General features: G+C 44.3%; 1 protein-coding gene across 4 annotated transcripts in view; it reads right to left on the minus strand.

Annotated features, from left to right (window-relative positions):
• Positions 1-22,705, minus strand: part of LOC118396657 (mitogen-activated protein kinase kinase kinase 4-like) — a 66,716-nt gene that overhangs the window by 17,131 nt on the left and 26,880 nt on the right. For 3 of the 4 annotated variants that reach the window (XM_035790991.2, XM_035790973.2, XM_035791001.2), the window contains exons 2-14: positions 21,394-21,593; positions 20,501-21,090; positions 19,756-20,409; positions 19,202-19,489; positions 14,679-14,942; positions 14,306-14,458; positions 10,810-10,967; positions 10,544-10,660; positions 8,654-8,753; positions 8,330-8,413; positions 7,821-8,105; positions 7,280-7,429; positions 6,736-6,897 (exon numbers count right to left, since the gene is read on the minus strand). In XM_035790991.2, coding sequence (XP_035646884.2) covers positions 6,736-6,897; positions 7,280-7,429; positions 7,821-8,105; positions 8,330-8,413; positions 8,654-8,753; positions 10,544-10,660; positions 10,810-10,967; positions 14,306-14,458; positions 14,679-14,942; positions 19,202-19,489; positions 19,756-20,409; positions 20,501-21,090; positions 21,394-21,593 — 3,205 coding nt within the window. The remainder of the gene's footprint in view (positions 1-6,735; positions 6,898-7,279; positions 7,430-7,820; positions 8,106-8,329; positions 8,414-8,653; positions 8,754-10,543; positions 10,661-10,809; positions 10,968-14,305; positions 14,459-14,678; positions 14,943-19,201; positions 19,490-19,755; positions 20,410-20,500; positions 21,091-21,393; positions 21,594-22,705) is intronic. The other variant, XM_035790982.2, reaches the window with a different exon arrangement.

Consider the following 22,705-nt stretch of genomic DNA (forward strand, 5'->3'; position numbering starts at 1 on the left):
TAACACAATCATACATCTCTAAGTTCATCACTGTACTAACACAACCCTCCAGCTCACATCTCTACAGTTCATCACCTAACACAACCAATTACCTCCAGACAGCCAAAGTTGTATCCCTGGCTACATCTCTAGTTCATCACTGTACTAACACAACCCTCCAGCTCACATCTCTACAGTGTTAACCAAAGCTATACAGTTCATCACTGACTAACACAACCCTCCAGCATCCTACAGTTCCCTGTACTAACACAACCCTCCAGCTCACATCTCTGGTTCAGTGTTCCAACTCCAGCTCACATCTCTAATCACTGATCAGTTTAGCCCTCCAGCCATCTGAGTACTGGGGCTCACAGTGTTCCAACTATAACACTGATCATAACACAACCCTCCAGCCCTACAGTTCCCTGAGTACTGGTTAGTGTTCACTGTTCCAACTATAACACTGATCATTAGCCCTGCCCTGAGTACTGGGGTAGTGTTCCAACTATAACACTGATCATTAGCCCTGCCCTGAGTACTCCAGGTTAGTGTTCCAACTATAACACTGATCATTAGCCCTGCCCTGAGTACTGGGGTAGTGTTCCAACTATAACACTGATCATTACCCTGCCCTGAGTACTGTTAGTGTTCCAACTCCATAACACTGATCATTAGGCCCTGCCCTGAGTACTGGTTAGTGTTCCAACCCTCATAACACTGATCATTAGCCCTGCCCTGAGTACTGGGTAGTGTTCCAACTATAACACTGATCATTATTAGCCCTGCCCTGAGTACTGGTTAGTGTTCCAACTATAACACTGATCATTAGCCTTGCCCTGAGTACTGGTTAGTGTTCCAACTATAACACTGATCATTAGCCCTGCCCTGAGTACTGGTTAGTGTTCCAACTATAACACTGATCATTAGCCCTGCCCTGAGTACTGGTTAGTGTTCCAACTATAACACTGATCATTAGCCCTGCCCTGAGTACTGGTTAGTGTTCCAACTATAACACTGATCATTAGCCCTGCCCTGAGTACTGGTTAGTGTTCCAACTATAACACTGATCATTAGCCCTGCCCTGAGTACTGGTTAGTGTTCCAACTATAACACTGATCATTAGCCCTGCCCTGAGTACTGGGGTAGTGTTCCAACTATAACACTGATCATTAGCCCTGCCCTGAGTACTGGGGTAGTGTTCCAACTATAACACTGATCATTAGCCCTGCCCTGAGTACTGGGGTAGTGTTCCAACTATAACACTGATCATTAGCCCTGCCCTGAGTACTGGGGTAGTGTTCCAACTATAACACTGATCATTAGCCCTTCCCTGAGTACTGGGGTAGTGTTCCAACTATAACACTGATCATTAGCCCTTCCCTGAGTACTGGGGTAGTGTTCCAACTATAACACTGATCATTAGCCCTTCCCTGAGTACTGGGGTAGTGTTCCAACTATAACACTGATCATTAGCCCTGCCCTGAGTACTGGGGTAGTGTTCCAACTATAACACTGATCATTAGTCCACCCTGCCCCCCATACCATGCAGCCAAATGACCCCTGACTCCAGCAGTGACCGTTGGCCTCTAACCTCAAAAGCAAAGTTGAGCCAGAGCACCCTCTGTACTAGTTAGCATCATTATCATCAGTGTTGTGTTCGAGATCACCTGTAGCGAGCGATTCAAGACCAGGACCGGAATGTGGAGGGAGGGGGAGGGGTGATGATACAGAGTCAAGACCGGGAGGGGGACAAGGGGTCCGAGACCAGAAAAATGTGAGTCCATTTCAAGACCATGATTGTAATTTTGCCAAATCACCACCATGAGAGATCAAAATGTCCAGTATATCTGTGTTAATATTTCAGACGCTTTACACATTCAAAATAGTGAACAAATGCATGCTGAGGTAAAATAGAGCCACTCTACACACTATTACTAACCCAGACACAGTGAGGATCAATGGGCCTTTGACACAGAGAAGGGCTAAGGATTTATACAATAATGATTATAATATCCTAATAATGATTATTATTATTTTCAATGACGTTCTGATTTAATCTCTTCGCTTTGTTGGAAAGAAAAGGTCAACACTAAAGACAAAAAAAATATCCAATCAGCTGGTATCTGGGGAGATAAATATATCTAGCTAAGTCAGCCATTGGCTAAGCCATCAGAAGCTAGATAAAGGCACCAGCCATTCAGCTGTATTAGGGCAAATGTTTGGAGTGACAGCGGAATCAACCAATCACATTTTGACATAATGGGTGGGACAATTTTTCAAAAAACGTATGGAATCTTCTGCCTTCTTGAAGGCCAACAGGTCACTGCGCAATAGCGAGCAGTAGTTTTTGCATGGTCTAGCTAGCTAGCTTTTTTTGTTGGTTAGTTTGCAGCTGCTGCAGCAGTGTTATCAAAGTGGACGTTGTTGCTAATTTGTTAGCTTCTACCTTTTCAAGAATAACTTTCAACAAGAAGTTACGTTTCAAATTATCATAATCAGGTGAGTGGAACAATGTTTTTTTTATCCTGAAAAACTCACCAGTCCTTAAAGATTACAAGCATACTCATAACATGAAGCAGCCACCACTATAGAATGGCGCCAGAGGAGATAGCTGCCGTTTTACAGGCTCCTAACCAATTGTGCTATTTTGTGTTTTTTCTCATTCTTTAACTTATTTTGTACATGTGGAAAAGAGCTTCTGGATATCAGAACAGCGATTACTGACCTCGAACTGGACGAAGGCAGTTCCTTCTTTTCACTCTGTCATTTAAGTTGGTATTGTGGAGTAACTACAATGTTGTTGATCCATCCTCAGTTCTCATATCACAACCATTAAACTAACGGTTTTAACTTCTTGGTGACTGGGGGGCAGTATTGAGTAGCTTGGATGAATAAGGTGCCCAGAGTAAACTGCCTGCTACTCTGTCCCAGATGCTAATATATGCATATTATTAGTAGTATTGGATAGAAAACACTGACGTTTCTAAAACTGTTTGAATGATGTCTGAGTATAACAGAACTCGTATAGCAAGCAAAAACCTGAGAAAAAACCCAACCAGGAAGTGGGAAATCTGAGGCTTGTAGTTTAACTCAGCCCCTACTGAAGATAGTGGGATATTGCACGTCCTAAGGCTTCCACTAGATGTCAACAGTCTTTAGAACGTTGTTTCAGGCTTCTACTGTGAAGGGGGTCTGAATGAGAGGGGAATGAGTCAGAGGTCTGGCAGAGTGCCACGGGCTCGTGATGCGCAGTCGTGAGAGTTAGCTCGCGTTCCATTGCTTTTCTACAGACAAAGGAATTCTCCAGTTGGAATATTATTGAAGATTCATGTTAAAAACATCCGAAAGATGGATTATATACATCGTTTGACATGTTTCTACGGACTGTAACGGAACCTTTTGACATTGTTTGCTTCTAGTGAACGTACTTAGTGACTTTGGATTTGTTTACAAAACACGCTAACAAAAGTAACTATTTGGACATAAATGGACATTATCAAACAAATCAAACATTTATTGTGGAACTGGGATTCCTGGGAGTGCATTCTGATGAAGATCAAAGGTAAGTGAATATTTAATGCTATTTCTGACTAAACAACATGGTGGATATTTCTTTGGCTGGTTTGGGCTCTGAGCGCCATACTCAGATTATTGCATGGTGTGCTTTTTCCGTAAAGTTTTTTTGAAATCTGACACAGCGGTTGCATTAAGGAGAAGTTTATCTAAAGTTCCATGTATAATAGTTGTATCTTTTATCAATGTTTATTATGAGTATTTCTGTAAATTGATGTGGCTCTGCAAAATCGCCGCATGTTTTGGAACTACTGAACATAACACGCCAATGTAAAATTAGATTTTTGGATATAAATATGCACTTTAACAAACAAAACATATTGTGTAACATGAAGTCCTATGAGTGTCATCTGATGAAGATCATCAAAGGTTAGTGATTAATTGTATCTATATTTCTGCTTTTTGTGACTCCACTCTTTGGCTGGAAAAATGGCTGTGTTTTTCTGTGACTTGGTGGTGACTTAACAATCGTTTGTGGTGCTTTCGCTGTAAAGCCTTTTTGAAATCAGACACTGTGGCTGGATTAACGAGAATTTTAAAATTGTGTAAAATACTTGTATGCTTGAGGAATTTTAATTATGAGATTTTTGTTTTGAATTTGGCGCCCTGCACTTTCACTGGCTGTTGGCGGGGTGGGATGCTACCGTCCCCGACTATCCCAGAGAGGTTAAAGTCACCATTGAAATACCGGAGTAGTTTCGTTCCTCTCCAGCAACTGAGTTAGAAAGGATACGCCTGTATCTTTGTAGTAACTGGGTGTATTGATACACCATCTAAAGTGTAATTAATAACTTCACCATGTTCAAAGGGATATTCAACGTCAGCTCTTTTTTTTCTCCATCTACCAATCGGTGCCCTTCTTTGCGAGGCATTGAAAAACCTCGCTGATCTTTGTTGTTGAATCCGTGTTTGAAATTCCATGCTCGACGGAGGTACCGTACAATTATCTGTATGTGCTGGGTACAGAGATGAGGTAGTCATTAAAATATAATGTTAAATATTATTGCACACAGTGAGTGTGGTTGGTTTTCAACTGACTTGCAACTTATTACGGGACTTGTAAAGCAAATATTTACTCCTGAACTTATTTAGGCTTGACATAAAGGGGGTTGAATACTATTTGACAAGACATTTCAGCTTTTCATAAATGTGTATACATTTCTAAAAACATAATTCCACATTGACATTATTGGGGTATTGGGGGTATGGTGTGTAGGCCAGTGACAACAAAAAACATCTAAATTTAATCAATTTTAAATTCAGGCTGTAACACAAAATGTGGAAAAAGTGTAGGGGTGTGAATACTTTCTGAAGGCACTGTATGTGGGTGGCGCAATTGTCCAAGCGTCGTCCGGGTTGGGTTTGGCCGGGGGGCTTTATAAGTTGGTCGTCATTGTAAATAAGAATTGGTTTTCAACTGACTTGCCAAGTTAAATAAAGGTTAAATAAAATAAATGCATTTAAGGTGGAAAAAACTGCATTTTAGTAACATAAAACATTATTAAATCGGTTCATATACACCCTCAGGAAGAATGACACTTTCAAACATTTTCTGACAAGTGACCCCTTAATGATTATTTTCATAGATTCTTAGTATACGTAATTCCAAAACATTCTAAGGCATTTGTGAAATTTTAATAGCAATAGAGGGAAAGCGGCCGTTGCGTATGGAAAATTAATAGAAAATTAAGGAAATAAAACATCTGTCGAGTCCAGGACCAGAGTCTACACAGACCGGTGCTCTATAGCCAATCAGAGATACAGTCGGCCTTCATACAAACAAGCCATTTGCCACACAGGCCTGCCATCATTCACTTTGAACTGGTCTGTGTGTTTACAGGCAGTTGGTTCTGCCATCATTCACTTTGAACTGGTCTGTGTGTTTACAGGCAGTTGGTTCTGCCATCATTCACTTTGAACTGGTCTGTGTGTTTACAGGCAGTTGGTTCTGCCATCATTCACTTTGAACTGGTCTGTGTGTTTACAGGCAGTTGGTTCTGCCGTCATTCACTTTGAACTGGTCTGTGTGTTTACAGGCAGTTGGTTCTGCCATCATTCACTTTGAACTGGTCTGTGTGTTTACAGGCAGTTGGTTCTGCCATCATTCACTTTGAACTGGTCTGTGTGTTTACAGGCAGTTGGTTCTGCCGTCATTCACTTTGAACTGGTCTGTGTGTTTACAGGCAGTTGCAACAGCGCAACTTAAGATCATTAGAACACATTCGCCAAAAGCCACAATATACAACTGAATGGATTTCTGAAAATATATAAACATCAAGGGAATCTCTTACATTTGGGAACTTTACAGTCCTATTGATCAAACAACCATGAAAAGGTAGGTTCTCTCTCCCTCAGTTATACACAACAACAAGAGCAACAACTCCCGAGTGGCGCAGTGGTCTAAAGCACTACATCTCAGTGCGAGAGGCGTCACTACAGACCCTGGTTTGATTCCAGGTTGTATCACAACCGGCCGTGATTGGGAGTCCCATAGGGCGGTGCACAATTGGCCCAGCGTCATCCGGGTTAGGGTTTGGCCGGGGTAGGCCTTTATTGTAAATAATTTGTTCTTAACCGACTTACCTAGTTAAATAAAGGTTACATTTAAGAAATCTCAAATGCTAGCCAGAGCAAGATGAGCTAAAATCTAACGAAGGAACATTAGATAAACTCAAACTCTCAAACTTTTTCAGCTAGTTGGCCGTCAAAATTGCATTGATAAACAATGGGGAATTGTAGCCTCCTTGTCCTTCTGCAGCTTGCCTGCCAATGCATGCTTGTTCCAACCAAGCACCCAAGCTAACTGGCTAAAGTTTGCTAGCTTGCTACTTCCAGACAAATGAGAGAACACCTCACTGCCAATTTTACTCGCCCTAGCAGAGCTGGTTAGTAGAGTGAATTTGCAAAGGCAAGAGATATGCTAGCTAGATAAAAGTTGTTCTTGCTAGCTAACCACTGGCCTGGTGAAGCGGTTATGTGCTGACTGAATGGAAGCTGATAATTATGAGTTTTTTACTGTGCTGCTCTCCGGAAAAAATGATGAGTCCTCACTGTCCCGAGAGAGTACAAATGTATCTGACACCGAGACACTATGTGTCTGGAGACTGGACTGCTACAACACTGCTTATCATAAACCCACCCTCATCAACCCAACAGTTATAATATTCTGTATTATTATCTAACCTCAAAGGCAAAGTTGTATCCCTGTATCATGGCTTCTCTGTAGTACTGCTGTAGTGTGGCCGACTCAGACTCCTCCACCTCCACCTCAAACTCTGACGTGAACATGTACTCCACCCGGTCGATGGCTGTGCTGATCTTTATACACAGCTGTAAGGCTTCGTTCTGTGGGAGAAGAGAGAAAAGGGAGGGATGGAAAGAAAAAGAGAAATAATGAGTTAGAGAGGGAGTCAAAAACACTAACTAAAAGGAAAAATACATCATTTTATGGAGGGCTGCTTCAACCAGACACCACACAGGAAAAGTCTAATCGAGGAGAGAGAAAGATAACAGATTTGAAAACAATGTGATGTAGAATAAGAACAGTTATGTGCATGACTGTTTTTCACAGCTCTCACTGCAGTATAAACATGACATCTGTGCAAAGTCATTTGTGAACTTACCCAATAGCAGCTCAATAAACTTGGGCTTAATAGTGAATATTTATTTACAACAGGGAAATGAAAAGCAGTACATGATCAAGGTAAATAAATACAGTGGATGGTACCTTGAGTTGCTCCAGGGAGCGGGCGATGAGGGGCTGGCTGGAAGTTTGTTCCCTGTGGAGGGTGAGTAGATCATCCATGCTCTGCTGGAAGGCCTTACGCTGGGCCACCAGGTGGGCTGACTGCATCACTATCAGGAGCAGGTTCTCCACCTGATCAATATATTAAGAAAACAATCAATCCCTTTGGGCCACCAGGTGGGCCGGCTGCATCACTTTAGGCAAGTCGGTGTCAATCTCAAGTCTTTGAGGATGAGTGTGTAGTCTCAAGTCTAACAGAGTCAGAGTCAAGTCTCAATTCCTTGAGGACGAGTCATAGTACAGCCAAGTCTAACAGCTGAGTTTGAGTCAAGTCATCAATCTCTTCTCTATCAACTGTCAGTACAATGTTAGTGCAAAGCAGCTACATATGTTATACATAGGTTCCCATTGCAATCAGGCTTAATAATCTACTTCAGAATGGGAGATGGGATCACACACACCTTCTCATGGCACACTGCAAATTGGTTAATAAACCCTGTTCCCAGAATTCCCACCAACCGACCTTCATGGCCCGTAACGTGTCCACAGTCTCCATCTGAGGCACCAGTTTGACCAGCTCCCCGTCCCACTGCCACTGCACCGCAGCCTGGCCTGCCTCGCAAGGCGAGTCCCCTGCTCCGTGCTTGCTCATCAGCAGGTAGGCCTCGTCCTCTGCCATCATCTCATCAGGCTCTTTACTGCAGTCCTTACCAGCTGCAGCGTTAAGAAGTTGCAGGATGAGGGCCCGCTGGTTCATCAGGGAACAGGGGACAAACACCTCCAGCTCCTCCAGCCCTGGGATCTGGACCTGCAGACAGACAGACAAGTTAGCATTTTCATCCTTCAGAAAGGGAAGGGACATTCAGGAAGTACATTGAAATGTCATTTTCATTGAAAAAGCAATGATGAATATTGGAATTTCAGTTTAGTTCTGGAATGGAAACTTCATGAAATGGATTGACCCAGGCCCGCTGTAGAACAGAGTGAATAGCACGGAGGGTGAAAAGGAACAAAAGGGGTCATTTGAGGCACCTTGACATAGTTTCTCTCCATGAGGGCCTCCAGGAGGCATGGTACCCCGCTGGTAATGCTGAAGTCTGCAGCAATCTCCAGGTCCTGTAGTGGAGAGAGGGAGTCAGAACACTCAAAATACATAATTATTTTATGTTCATACTTCCTAGATTTAACCTGGGAAGTCACATTGAGATAGCTATCCTTTTTTCCCCCTCTTTTTTTACAAGTGAGACATAACCAAAAACACAGCATACATTTACATACACAATACATCTGTGCATTTGCCAAGTCAAAATAAGCAGGAAGAAAATGGGGGGAAACAAAAACTACTGTCTCTCTCACCTTACGGAGCATTTTGGCAAAGCCCAGAGCTTTGGACGCCCTCTCTCTAGCCTCATGGAACAGTTCCTTGAGTGACCGGCTCGTCTCAATTACCGACCGCCTAGTAGGACAACAAACCAGCTCAACATTAGCCTCTTAGAAAGTCAAGTTCACTTTATTATCCTGACAGTGAGGAATTCACTTGGTCATATCTAATAGTGACGGGGGGGGTAATCCATTGTTACATATCGCAATATTATAGCGATGCTTGGACCACAAGTATCAATTTGTAAAAAAAATATAAAAACATGTAACAAAAATGTACAATATATTCACACACATTCTTATTGGCTGGGCCTGGTTGCAAAGTGGGTGGGCCTATGCCCACCCATGGCTGCACCCCTGCCCAGTCACGTGAAATCCATAGAGTAGGGCCTGATTCAATTGATTTAAACTGACTAATTTCCTCATATGATTGTATATATATCCATAAAACTATCCTGATACGTGATATTGACTGTCTGAGAAAAGCTGCCTGCCTGTCTGTAGAGAGCAAAGTTTATAGAAATCTCTGTTGTTGAAAACTAAATGTTAGTCTAAAAGAAATGTGAGAGAATGTCTGGATGCTTTTTATTGTGGAGATCAAGTGTATAAATACCTGGCTGGGCTTATGAGAAAGTAGATTGTGCAGTCAGATGGAACAGAGTAAATAGGCATTTTAACATCATAGATTTAGCCGGTGGTAACTTGTGGAATAGACACCGGCTGGTATGCGAATTTAGCATTCATGATTAGACCCACCTGTTGTGTAAATCTAGATATACACTGATATATACACTGAGTATACCAAACATTAGGAACACCTTCCTAATGGGGCTCCTGAGTGGTGCAGCGGTCTAGGGAACTGCATCTCAGTGCTAGAGGCGTCACTACAGACCCTGGTTCGATTCCAGGCTGTATCACAACCGGACCATGATTGGGAGTCCCATAAGGCTGTGCACAATTGGCCCAGCATCGTCCAGGTTTGGCCGGGGTAGGCCGTCATTGTAAATAAGAATTTGTTCTTATTAACAGACTTGCCTAGTTAAAAAAGGTTAAATAGATTTTTAAAAATTACATTATAATATTTGCACCCTAACAACCCCTTTTGCCCTCAGAACAGCCTCAATTCGTTGGGGCATGGACTCTACAAGGAGTCGAAAGGTTTCCACAGGAATGCTGGCCCATATTGACTAATGCTTCCCACAGTTGTGTCAAGTTGGCTGAATTTCCTTTGGGTGGTGACCATTCTTAATGCACACAGGAAACTGTTGAGCGAGAAAAACCCAGCAGCGTTGCAGTGCAAACCGGTGCGCCTGGCACCTACTACAATGCCCTGTTTAAAGGCACTTCAATCTTTTGTCTTTCCCATTCACCCTCTGAATGGCACACATACACAATCCATGTCTCAGTTGTCTCAAGACTTAAAAATCCTTCTTTAACCTGTTTCTACCCTTCATCTACACGGATTGAAGTGGATTTAACAAGTGACATCAATAAGGGATCATAGCTTTCACCTGGATTCACCTGGTCATGGAAAGGGCAGATGTTAACGTTTTGTATACTCTGTGTATATACTTTTTGCAAAGTTGCGTTAGCTGGCGCTAGTCGGCTGTACCACAAATGCAGGTATTTTTCATCATATAGCTTGTTCTTCATCTTCTTTTGAAATAGTGAGGCAACAAGGTTTTTCAGCACTTTTTTTATTTTCTCATGTACACTCATCTCTCTGCAGCAGACCTATACAATGAGCAATACGTTTGGAACATAAAATGTAATTATTGCAATACATACTGTTTTGGCACCTAAGTATGGTGATCATATCATATCATGAGGTCCCTGGCAGTTCCTACCATCTAAAACAAGACATACCTGATCTCGTCTGAGACTGTACTGTCATCGGCACTTTCCCAGAATTCATCACCACTCCTCTGCAGGCCCGCGTCCAGGAAGTCCCCAGTGGACTTGAGCAGCATCCCAGCAATATCACTGCGAGCGAGAAGAGACAGGGGATCTTTGCCAAGCAGAGCGAACTAAACACAATGTTAAAGAGGGAGCAAGTTGGATGCTTCCAAGGATTATAGACACTCAACATGAGATACAATTGAACAAAGAAACAAACTCAGTCAAACACTAACCAGAAGAGTTTCCCAGACTGAGCCTCCCCTCCTCTGATGTAAGGGGTGATGACCTTGGTAAAGTCCCACTCCTCCTCTAGAAGGTTCTTCAGGCTGTGTGAGGCCTGGGGAAGCTGCTGCAGCATCTGGATCCAGCTGTGCATGTAGTCAAAGTACACCTGCAGACAGAGGGATGAATGTGTGGTGATTATCAGGTAAGTGGATATTTTTGCCTACCTGCAGGAAGGTGTATTTCCAATGTTATTCATTTAAATAAAAGGTGCATGCATCAGTTAGTTTCGTCTCAAGTTTGAGAGATTTGATAAAACATACATTTAGGAACTAGATTTGATTAACAACATGGTTTCTCCATCGTATGATTGTCCACTGTTTATGCCAGTCAAGTCATGCTGTATAAAAAAAAAGAATCACGACAGCTCTGATGGAAACAGGAAGTATCGTTACAATTTAATAAATGTCAACAGACAATTTTTTCATTTGACATGGTGGGATATTTTTGTGTTGGTAAAATTGTATTATGCAACAAATTGCAGTGGAAACAATTTATTGTGCAATTGTTGATAGAATAACCATGGAGGTAAATTTGTAGTCCCGCGATGCTATGTTGTGTGGTCCTCCCATTGCTAATTGGAAAAGCATGCAGTTTAGGCTACAGGATGGTGAAAGTGCACAGTGATGAGACTGATGCTCCTTTCCAATAAAATTAAGGGTCTTCATTTGTATGCTAGTGACATGAAGATCGATGCTTAGCTGCCAAGTAACAACTATTTTGTTTTTATCAATCTCATCATATACCCCAATCTGTCCAGTATCCACTTTATCAGCCAACTGCCTAGAGAACATGCATATGAGAAAACCAGAATGGGCAAGTTTGTAACAAAACTAAAATTGCTAGAGTGGGCATCCCGGGTGGCGCAGTGGTCTCTGTGCCACCAGAGACTCTGTGTTCGAGCCCAGGCTCTGTCGCAGCCGGCCGCGACCGGGGGGGTCGATGCACAATTGGCCTAGCGTCGTCCGGGTTAGGGAGGGTTTGCCCGGTAGGGATATCATTGTCTCACTAGCGACTCCTGTGGTGGGCCCGGCGCAGTGCACGCTGATCAGGTCGCTAGGTGTACGGTGTTTCCTCCGACACATTGGTGCGGCTGGCTTCCTGGTTGGATGAGCGCTGTGTTAAGAAGCAGTGCGGCTTGGTTGGGCCCCACCCCATGCTCTGCAGGCCCCACCCCATGCTCTGCAGGCCCCACCCCATGCTCTGCAGGCCCCACCCCATGCTCTGCAGGCCCCACCCCATGCTCTGCAGGCCCCACCCCATGCTCTGCAGGCCCCACCCCATGCTCTGCAGGCCCCACCCCATGCTCTGCAGGCCCCACCCCATGCTCTGCAGGCCCCACCCCATGCTCTGCAGGCCCCACCCCATGCTCTGCAGGCCCCACTCCATGCTCTGCTCTTCAGGGCAGGGTTGTAATATTCCTAAAGGAAAGCGTTGAGTGCTAGCAGCAGGCAGTAGACTAGACTAGACTTTTTCCCTAAGAGTTCTGTTGTTCTGAGCCTTCTTGGAATTCAGGAACATAGTGTTTTATCAGGCTTTTATCAGACTACCGGCCGGCCGGCGGTTCAGAGAAAAAGACCGACAGCGAGGAAAGAAAACTCTGCCGCCTAAATTCCTGAGATGTAATCAGTGATTGACTAAGACCAATTCCTGCCACACCCCTACCTACCATGTGCTGTTTCAGCTTTGCAGTGGTTGGTTAAAACACACTCACACCAGAAATCAGCACACAGTGTTCTCAAGCAGATTTACCAGGAGCTATACCTTTGAGCCTCAGTCCTGGGTACTGGCCAGCTATCCAGAGACAGCCTCTCATACAGTACACCTCTAATCTGAATGAGTCCCAAACAGCACCCTATTCCCTAGGGGCGATAAAGTCCTAGACCACTGTTATTCTACCAACAAGCAAGCATGTAAGGCCCTCCCTCATCCACCAAATCAGATCATGTACTCCTACTTCCTGTTTACAACCAGAAACTCAAAAACAGGAAGTACCTGTGACTCGCTCCGTTGAAAAATTGTCACCAGAATCAGAGATTATGCTACAGGTCTGCCTTGCTAGCGCTGATTGGAATATGTTTTGAAACTCTGCCGACGAGCTATCCACCGGAGTCACCGGTTGCATTACAAAATGCATCGGCAACATTGTCCCCCAATCAAAAGCCCAAGATTAACACAGGTTGGCGCTAAACTAAAGAGCAGGGCTACCGCGCACAGAGCTATCGTAGACAACCCTGATGCCCTGAGGACAGGAACAAGTACAAGAAGTCTCACTATGACCTCCGTAGCATCATCAAATGAGCAAGATGACAATATAGGAGTAAAGTGGAATCATACCACACCGCAAGTGGAGGGGCTACAGTCCATTACGCATTACAAAGGAAGACCCAACCGTGATCTGCCCAATGATGTTGCTCTAAATAATATAATAATAATATATGCCATTTAGCAGACGCTTTTATCCAAAGCGACTTACAGTCATGTGTGCATACATTCTACGTATGGGTGGTCCCGGGGATCGAACCCACTACCCTGGCGTTACAAGCGCCATGCTCTACCAACTGTGCTACAGAAGGACCGGACTCTACCAGACCTGGGACAACCTCTCCTTGTCACAGGCTGCTATCCACACATGTTTTAAGACGACCATCATTCCGGTCCTTAAGAACTCTTAAGGCTTCATGCCACAATGACTACCACCCCGTAGAGCTCATTCCTGTAATCAGGAAGCACTTTGAAAGGCTGGTTATAGCAGATTAACTCCACCATCCCAGACACAATCAATTTGCATACCGCCCCAACAGATCACGCAATCTCAACACTGCCCTCACCCACCTAGATAAGAGGAATATGAGAACGCTGTTAATTGACTACAGCTCAATACTATTGTCCCCTCCAAGCTCTACACCAAGATTAAGACTCTGGGTCTGAAAACCTCCTTTGAACTTCCTGACAGGCCGACCCAAGGTATTGAGGGTAGGCAACGTCACCTCCGCCACGCTGAATCCTCAAAACGTTCTACAGCTGTACCATTGAGAGCAACACATACGTTAGTGGTTTAGGGCCCTATTTTCCCAGACGCAGATTTAACTTAATCCAGGACTAAAAAGCACTTTCAGTGAAGATTCAATGCATCTTCTACAGTTTAGGACTCAGTAAGACGTCTGCGTTATCACCAGCATCTTGTGGAGGTCGTTCTTGATCTTGTCGATGTTATGGTGCAGTTATAATGCATTATAAAACTTGACATAAGCATGCATGACCCCTTCATAATGCCTCATTATAATTTCATGACGATCCTAACTAGGTTGCAATAAAAAATCTACATTTCTCTGTTTTCCCAGAAATCCTGGTTGGAGGATTCCCGGATATACTGCTTATTCCCTCAGAACTCTTCCATCGAGGATTTCTGGAAACCCTAATCCTGACTCAGTAGGTCTGTTTTACCACTAGCATCTTGTGGAGGTCGTCCTCAAACTCGTCTATGTTGGCGTTGGTCTGGAGTCCCTGGGGGTCTGTGACCACCTGCCTCAGCATGTACTGGTAATACTGCTTCATCAGGAGACCACCTTTCAACACCTCCTTACATTCACGCACCAACTACAGGACAGATGGAGACACCGGTTAGCATGGGCATCAACATATAGCCTAACCATTTCATCTTACTGAGCCAAACAGAGCAGGCCAAGCTGTACTAGGCTGGCCTGGTTCCACATCCACCATAGATAATAGAACTGTGCTTTAAAAATGACAACATCTGAGGTTCTGGTCAGCCCAATAGCATTAATCAGTCAATAAAGAAAACAGTGTGCCTGCTGACCTGTTTGATGCTGAGCAGTGAAGGCTCCCCTGCAGGTCTCTGTTCCAGTCTCAGTTTAAGGCACTCATGTATCACGTTCAGCAGGACCCGGCACAGGACCAAGAAGGCAGGTCGGAACGAGGGGAGGTCCATGTCCAACAGCTCCTCCCAAGAGACCTGGTCTGCCCCCAGCTCCGGGCCACAGGGGGCGCTACAGGAGGACAGGTGGCGGGACAGTTCTGGTAGGTAGTCACTGTACAGCATGGGGTCTGGGAAGTCTGTGAACTAGGGGTAGACACATAGAAAAATGCACAATTCAGACAGGTTAGCATATTGACAAACTACAGAGAAGGAGAGGATGAGGTAAGGACAGTGGAATGCAGTTTCCAAACCTCTTAAGTATACAACTTGTCAACTCAACTGGACAACTGAGAATATTTTTTATATTTTTTTATTTTAAATAGCCCTAACAAGAGCAGTGTACATTCCTAGCTAAATCTCTTGCTGTTTACAAGTTGAGTATGTGGTGAACTTATTTTTCCAACCAGCACACTTGTTGCTTTCACAGATAATTTACCAGAGAGAAGGGAGAAGAAGAGGAGACCAAGCCTTCCCTCCTAGGGCCCCAGGGAAGGTGACTTAGTCATCCTGAATAGCGGTCGACCGATTATGATTTTTCAACACCGATACCGATTATTGGAGGGCCAACAAAGCCGATACCGATTAATCTGATTATTTATTTTTTAAATGTGTAATAATGACAATTACAACAATACTGAATTAACACTTATTTAAACTTAATATAAAACATCAATAAAATCAATTTAGCCTCAAATAAATAATGAAACATGCTCAATTTGGTTTAAATAATGCCAAAACAAAGTGTTGGAGAAGAAAGTAATATGTGCCATGTAAAATATGTGCCATGTAAAAAAGCTAACGTTTAAGGTCCTTGCTCTGAACATGGGAACATATGAAAGTTGGTGGTTCCTTTTAACATGAGACTTCAATATTCCAAGGTAAGAGGTTTTAGGTTGTAGTTAATATAGTATTTATAGAACTATTTCTCTATACCATTTGTATTTCATATACATTTGACTATTGGATGTTCTTATAGGCACTTTAGTATTGCCAGTGTAACAGTATAGCTTCCGTCCCCCTCCTCGCCCCAACCTGGGCTCGAACCAGGAACACATCAACAACAGCCACACTCGAAGCATCGTTACCCATCACTCCACAAAAGCCGTGGCCCTTGCAGCGCAAGGGGAATAACTACTCCAAATATAAAAGCGAGTGACGTTTGAAACAGTATTAGCGCACACCCAGCTAACTAGCTAGCCATTTCACATTGGTTACACCAGCTGATAGGCTTGAAGTCATAAACAGCGCTGTGCTTGAGAAGAGCTGCTGGCAAAACGCACAAAAGTGCTGTTTGAATGAATGATTATGGGCCTGCTGCTGCTCAGTCAGACTACTCTATCAAATCAGACTTAATTATAACATAATAACACACAGAAATACGAGCCTTTGGTCATTAATATGATAGAATCCGTAAACTATCATTTCGAAAACAAAACGTTTATTATTTCAGTGAAATACGGAACCGTTCTGTATTTTATCTAACGGGTGGATTCCCTAAGTCTAAATATTCTTGTTACATTGCACAACCTTCAATGTATGTCATAATTACGTAAAATTGTGGCAAATTAGTTCGCAATGAGCCAGGTATGCCAAACTGTTGCATATACCCTGACTCTGCGTGCAATGAACACAAGAGAAATGACACAATTGCCTGCTATAAACTGGATTAGTAGTTATAACTAGTGAATATGATTGATTGTTTTCTATAAGTTAAGTTTAATGCTAGCTAGCAATTTACCTTGGCTTCTACTGCATTCGTGTAACAGGCAGGCTACTCGTGGAGTGCAATGGTTAGAGCGTTGGACTAGTTAACTGTGCGGTTGCAAGATTGAAACCCCTGAGCTGACAAGGTGAAAATCTGTCGTTCTGCCCCTGAACAAGGCAGTTAACCCACAGTTCTTAGGCAGTCATTGAAAATTAGAATGTGTTCTTAACTGACTTGCATAGTTAAATAAAAGGTATAAAAAAAAATATATTTTTAAAATGTTTTAAAACTGGGTCCAAAAATACAGATTTCCGATTGTTATGAAAACTTTAAAATCGGCTCTAATTAAAAATCGGCCGTTCCGATTAATCGGTCGACCTCTAATCCTGAATGTTTATGGATAGCTTTTTGTGCACACTGTTTCTGCACATGGACCAGTCACAGCTGAGAGAGCACTTTGCTAGGATAACACATGGACCAGTCACAGTTGAGAGAGTGCAGCTTCGTTGGAAATCAATTTAACTGTAATTATGTATAATGAGGGTCATTTGTGATTGTGCAAAAAAAATAAACATTGCATAATTGGCATTCATATTTGCTTTCCAAATTCTGACTAGCTTCAAGATTTCCCTTCACTGGAACTAAGGGGCCAAAATTCGAACCATGAAAAACAGCCCCAAAACGTTATTTCTTAGTTGGCACCCTGCATTCGGGCAGGATGCGGTTTTCCTAGCATCCGCCAAAGCCAGATTTGTCCATCAGACTGCCAGACAGTGCAGAGTGATTCATCACTCCAGAGAACGCGTTTCCACTGCTCCAGAGTCCAATGGCGACGAGCTGCTTCCAGAGGCAGTTTGGAACTCAGTAGTGAGCATTGCAACCGAGGACAGACGATTTGTACGGCCTACCTATTTCAGCACTTGGCGGTCCCGTTCTGTGAGCTTGTGTAGTGATGTCCCCAGGATCCTTGGGACATCGCTACCCTAAACCCTAACGCCTTGATCACAGGATCATAGCACCAGATGGGGGGGGGGGGTTGTCCCAAGGTTCCCGGATAGCAAGGACCATCCACTATAGTTTTTTTTCAATACCGTCATTTAATACACTTCAATATGTCTATCTACTTTCTAATAAATACCTGAAGTCAACTTGTTCGACGTGTTGGGAGGTAAAAGACGATTGCATTCCACATTTCACCGGTCACAATGTTTAATTATGAAACTTCCGGGTAGTCCCCAGTCACGTGGTGTTTGTTTACAAGCACACAATGACAAGAGGCTGGAGCCTTGTGAGTCACTCACTGTTGTTCAGCACGCGTCAGGTGCTGTTAAAGTATGGAACTCACAACTATACTGAATAAAAATAAACGCAACATGTAAAGTATTGGTCCCACGTTTCATGAGCTGTAAATGAAAGATCCTGGACATTTGCCATATGCACAAAAAGCTCATTTCTCTCAAATGATGTGCACAAACTTGTTTATATCCCTGTTGTTGAACATTCCTCCTAAGCCAAGATATTCCATCCACCTCACAGGTGCGGCATGTCAAGAAGCTTATTACGCAGGTGCACCTTGTGCTGGGGACCAACATAAGGCCACTCTAAAATGTGCAGTTTTGTCACACAACACAATGCCACAGATGTCTCAAGTTGAGGGAGCATGCAATTACCATGCTGACTGCAAGAATGTCCACCAGAGCTGCTGCCAGAGAATTGAATGTTCACCCGGCCTCACAACCGTAAACCACGTGTAAACACGCCAGCCCAAGACCTCCACATCCGGCTTCTTCACCTGCGGGATTGTCTGAGACCAGCCACCTGGCTCCCCACCCATGCCTGCGCCCCTTCCCAGTCATATGAAATCCACAGATTATGGCCTAATGAATTTATTTCAATTGGCTGATTTCCTTATATGAACTGTAACTCAGTAAAATCTTTGAAATTGTTGCATGTTGCGTTTATATTTTTGTTCAGTGTAAATGTTTGCCAGATATCTTAATTATTAAGTTAACTATCTGTCTAAAAATGTACTGTGTGTAATATGTATATAGGTTCAGAACTTTTGTGAAATAGCACAGTTAAAAAATATATGGCAAATAGAAATCAAACTGGATGGACATCAGAAATATATGGGAGAGGTGAAGGTTAGCGGAAGGCCAGGACTAACACCAAACAAATAAAACTATTGTAAAATGTATATAGTGTGTATAAGCTGGAAGTAGAAGCCTAAGTGTTGTCCATTAGGATTGCTAATTTAGTCGCTAGTTAGCTAAGTGGTCAGCTTCTTCCAAAATCAAGCGTCGCTTAGTAAGAGCAGAGAATCCCCTCCCGAATCAAGAGCTTAGCTGTGTAATATTTGTTTTGTGTGCGCAGCAAACTGACTAGCATTTTTGAGTTACTTGTATGAGCCGAGATGTCTGTCCTGCAAATACTTTAGAAAATGTACGCAATGGGCTTGTTAGCATTCTCTGTGATTTTACATGTACTTGTTAGCATTGCGAACCTTCGGATAACAGAAGATCAGATAGGTTTGAAAAAAGCGCCTCGTTCAGTGCCAGCCAGTATTACCAAATATCCCGGTTTGGCACAAGGTCAGTATGAAGGTATGACAATCTGGATCCCATCAAAGCCTACTCTTATGTAACCTTTTCTTCTATAAAACCACATTAAAACAATATGGCAGCTTTCGCTCTCTTACCTCCTGTGCAGGCATGTGGCTGAGCAGGGCTGCCCGGGACCTCTGGAGGGAGGGGTCCATCAGCTTGTGTAGCCTCAGGATGAGTTTCCTCAGACCCATCTGTTTCAAGGCCTTATCTACAAAGGGTCTGTAGATGGCTGTGGGACAGTATATCCCCCCATCCTCGTCTTCGTCGTCATTGCCGCGGGAACAGCGTGGCGAGGGGATCTCGAAGACAGGCCAGCCGATACGGGAGAGGTCCCGGAGGCCGAGGACGGTGGCCATGACACGCAGCTTCTGGTTGAGATCCTAATATAATAACAGATATATGCCACTTACCGGACGCTTTTATACAAACAGTTTTCACACCTATTGGTTACATTTTGAAGTAATGGTCAAACCCATGATCCTGGTGTTGCAAGCACCCTGCTTTATCAACTGAGCCACCTAGGACCACAGAAGAGAGAAAAAAGGGATTGCTTTGCCATTAAGAGGACAATCTCGTTCCCATTTTCCAGCTCTGGTATTACTTTGAATGTGCATACAGTAAAACCCTCCTCCATCCCCCACCGTACCTGTGTGATGTTGAGCCAGAGACAGAGTGCCTGCACCCTGCCCTGGAAGTCCCTGGCCGCGTACTTCTCATAGTCCTTCTGGAGGGTCTGCAGGGACGGGTACAAAGCCTCTACTGACTCTAGCAGCTCCATCACCCGTTTGACCTGCTCGAAGGCCAGCCGCTGGCGCTGGAGGTGCTCCCTGTACCCCGCCCCGGAACCCAGGGGGGCCGCTGCATCTACCGCCGAGGAGGGGTTGGCGCTGAAGCCCCATGGGTCAACTGAAACAGCGTGGTTAGTCTCTGGAGCTCCACCAGCAGCAGGCTGGTTAGAGTCCCTTTCCTCCCCAGAAACCGTCTCTGAGCCCTGGGTTGGAGACCTCTGCTTGGGCACCTGGCCTGGACCTCCACAGCCTGAATCTGTGAACACTAGAGTCCTCTGGGCCCCATGGTCTGGAGATGCCCTTGGTACTCCCACTCCTACGGTGGAGTGGGAGTACCCACTCCTAGGTTGCCCAAGGCCTACGGTGCTGGGGCTTAGGCTGTGGTAGTTAACCTTGAAGTGGAGGACCTCGTGGATGATGTCTGGGATGGCCTGACGAGCTGTGAACAGGAACAGGTCCTGGTCGTTGACGGAGCGTCTCGCGTGCCACGCCTGGAGCTCCAGCCACACCACCTGGGTGTTGGAGAGAGAGCAAGATAAAAACACACTAGTATGCATAAATAAGTGAATAAACAAATATGTAAATAAGTCAGTGAATAAATACGTCATTGTTCTGGGCCATGAAGGCAGTGTTCTCCAGGCCGCGCTGCTCCTTCTCCTTCTTCTTGGACGACATGGATGTCAGCTTCAATAACAACCTCAGCGTCTCAAAGAACTTGAGTCTATCAGCGGGGCAGTCTGTACGGGAAGTCTGGCGGTGGGTGCGATGGGCCATGGGGTGGGGCATAGTGACCAGGAGCTTGCCGCTGCCACAGCCCAGTGACAGGTAGGGTTTCCTGGGGTCCATGTTGAGGGCTGAGCCTCCACCGAAGGGGCTAGAGGTCTTGGAAAGCGGGTCCAGCATGAAGGAACCATGGAAGGTCTTCTTGTGGTCTCTCTCGCTGGAGCGCAGGGTGGCACGTTGTTTTTGACCCTGTTTGTAGCTGTGTTGTTGATCCTCGCTTTGTTTCTTTTCTTGTTTGTTTATCTGGATCCCCTCAGAAGGGTCGGTCTGTTTCTTGCCCAACTTGTAGTTATGTTGCTCGGCCTCCAGGGGCTGGAGGTGGGGGCCTTTGTCTTGGTCTCGCTCGGCCCCTTCTCTTAGCCTGTTGGGGTTGGGCTGGGGCGGGCTGGAGGGGGATGTCTGCTTGTCTGCTGAGATCCAGAGAGAATGGAAAATCAATACTAATTATAGAACCTTTAACCGTCAAGAAAATCCACATGTTATGGTTCCTTTATTCACAGCTACTGGCTCATTCCAAATGCGGGCCACTATGTTTGTCGTAGTTACCCTAACAGGTAGAGAGGGTTTATCTAATGTTCATTTCTCTCTTACCCTTGTTATGAGAGCGTCCAGATGACTTGCCCTGGCTGTTCCTCTGGCGTTTGCCTGATGTGCTTACCACACTACTCCCCTGTCCTCTCTACGTCTGACTACATCTTACCCCCCTAACTTACCCTTGTTAGGAGAGCGTCTAGCCGACCTTCCCTGACCTTGGCGGTTCTTCTGGTGTTTCCCCGACATGCGTTTCATCTGCCGGGGGGTGCAGGGGGGAGACGTGCTGTGCAGAGCTTCCTCTTCCTTGCTGCGCTTGTCCCACAACTCTTCCACCTCGCAGTTCTGATGCACCAAACCATATTTTGAGGGATTGGCCTGCCTGCGGGACAAGAGTAGAGTTGTTTGGTAGGGATTCTATGGAAACAAATCTAGTGTCTTCAACAGAAAACGTCCTGAGGGGTGTGGTCAGAGAGAAAAAAATCTGAAAGTTGATGATTTCCTATTTATCCAATCCAGGTGTAGGCCTATCCATGGCAGGCAGCCAGCCAGCCAGCCAGCCAGCCAATCTATTCTCATGTAGTGGGTTTGCTCGCCACTTAAAGGGATAGTGCAACATTTTGGCAATTAGTATCATGCTAGCTGCTCCCATAGACTTCCAGTCATTGTGCTAATGCTAGCTAGCAATGGCTCACGAAACTACCTTAAAACTGCACACAGAGACATACAAATGGTATCCATGAGATCATCTGACTCTGGGTAGTAGACAAATGGCAAACTATGGCCACCCGGGTGGCGCAGTAGTCTAGGGCACTGCATCGCAGTGAGTTGTAGCGATGAGACAAGACAGTAGCTACTAACAATTGGATACCACGAAATTGGGGAGAAAAAGGGGGTAAAAAAGTCTAACTATTAGTTGCAAATTGGGATGCAACTAATCATCCACATTAAGAGGGTCTCAGCTTCCTGTAGGTATAATGTTTATTCCTTAACGATCATTACTGCGCTCAAAGCTTTTTTACAGTCAAGATCGGCCTAATTCAAATTGGTGCTAATTCACCACCTGAGGAAGTGGAAACTCAAAACACATTAGCTAGATCGCTAACTCTAATTATAAACCAGGTGTTTCAAGCCCTGAATGCTGAAAGACGTGGTATATAAAGACAATATGGGTCTGATGCAAAACTAATAGTTTGCTGTTCTAATTACTTTGGTAACCAATTTATAACAGCAGTAAGGCACCTCAGGGTTTATGGCATATGGCCCAGGCATTCCACGTTTCACCTTAGAACAACTCTTAGCCATAGTAGATTGGCCATATACCCCTCTGGGCCTTGATTAAATGTAATGTCCTAAAATAATAAAAGCACAATGGAGACCAAGTACACTTGCAATGGCCGATGCACAGTATTTAAAAAGCCTTATTAGTGCACATAAAGAAAAATGTATCTACATTGAACAGAAAAAGCCCTATTTTGACAGTAAAATAACAAA

This window comes from Oncorhynchus keta, unplaced genomic scaffold (assembly GCF_023373465.1).
Source record: "Oncorhynchus keta strain PuntledgeMale-10-30-2019 unplaced genomic scaffold, Oket_V2 Un_scaffold_19327_pilon_pilon, whole genome shotgun sequence".
Classification (NCBI taxonomy): Eukaryota; Metazoa; Chordata; class Actinopteri; order Salmoniformes; family Salmonidae; genus Oncorhynchus; species Oncorhynchus keta.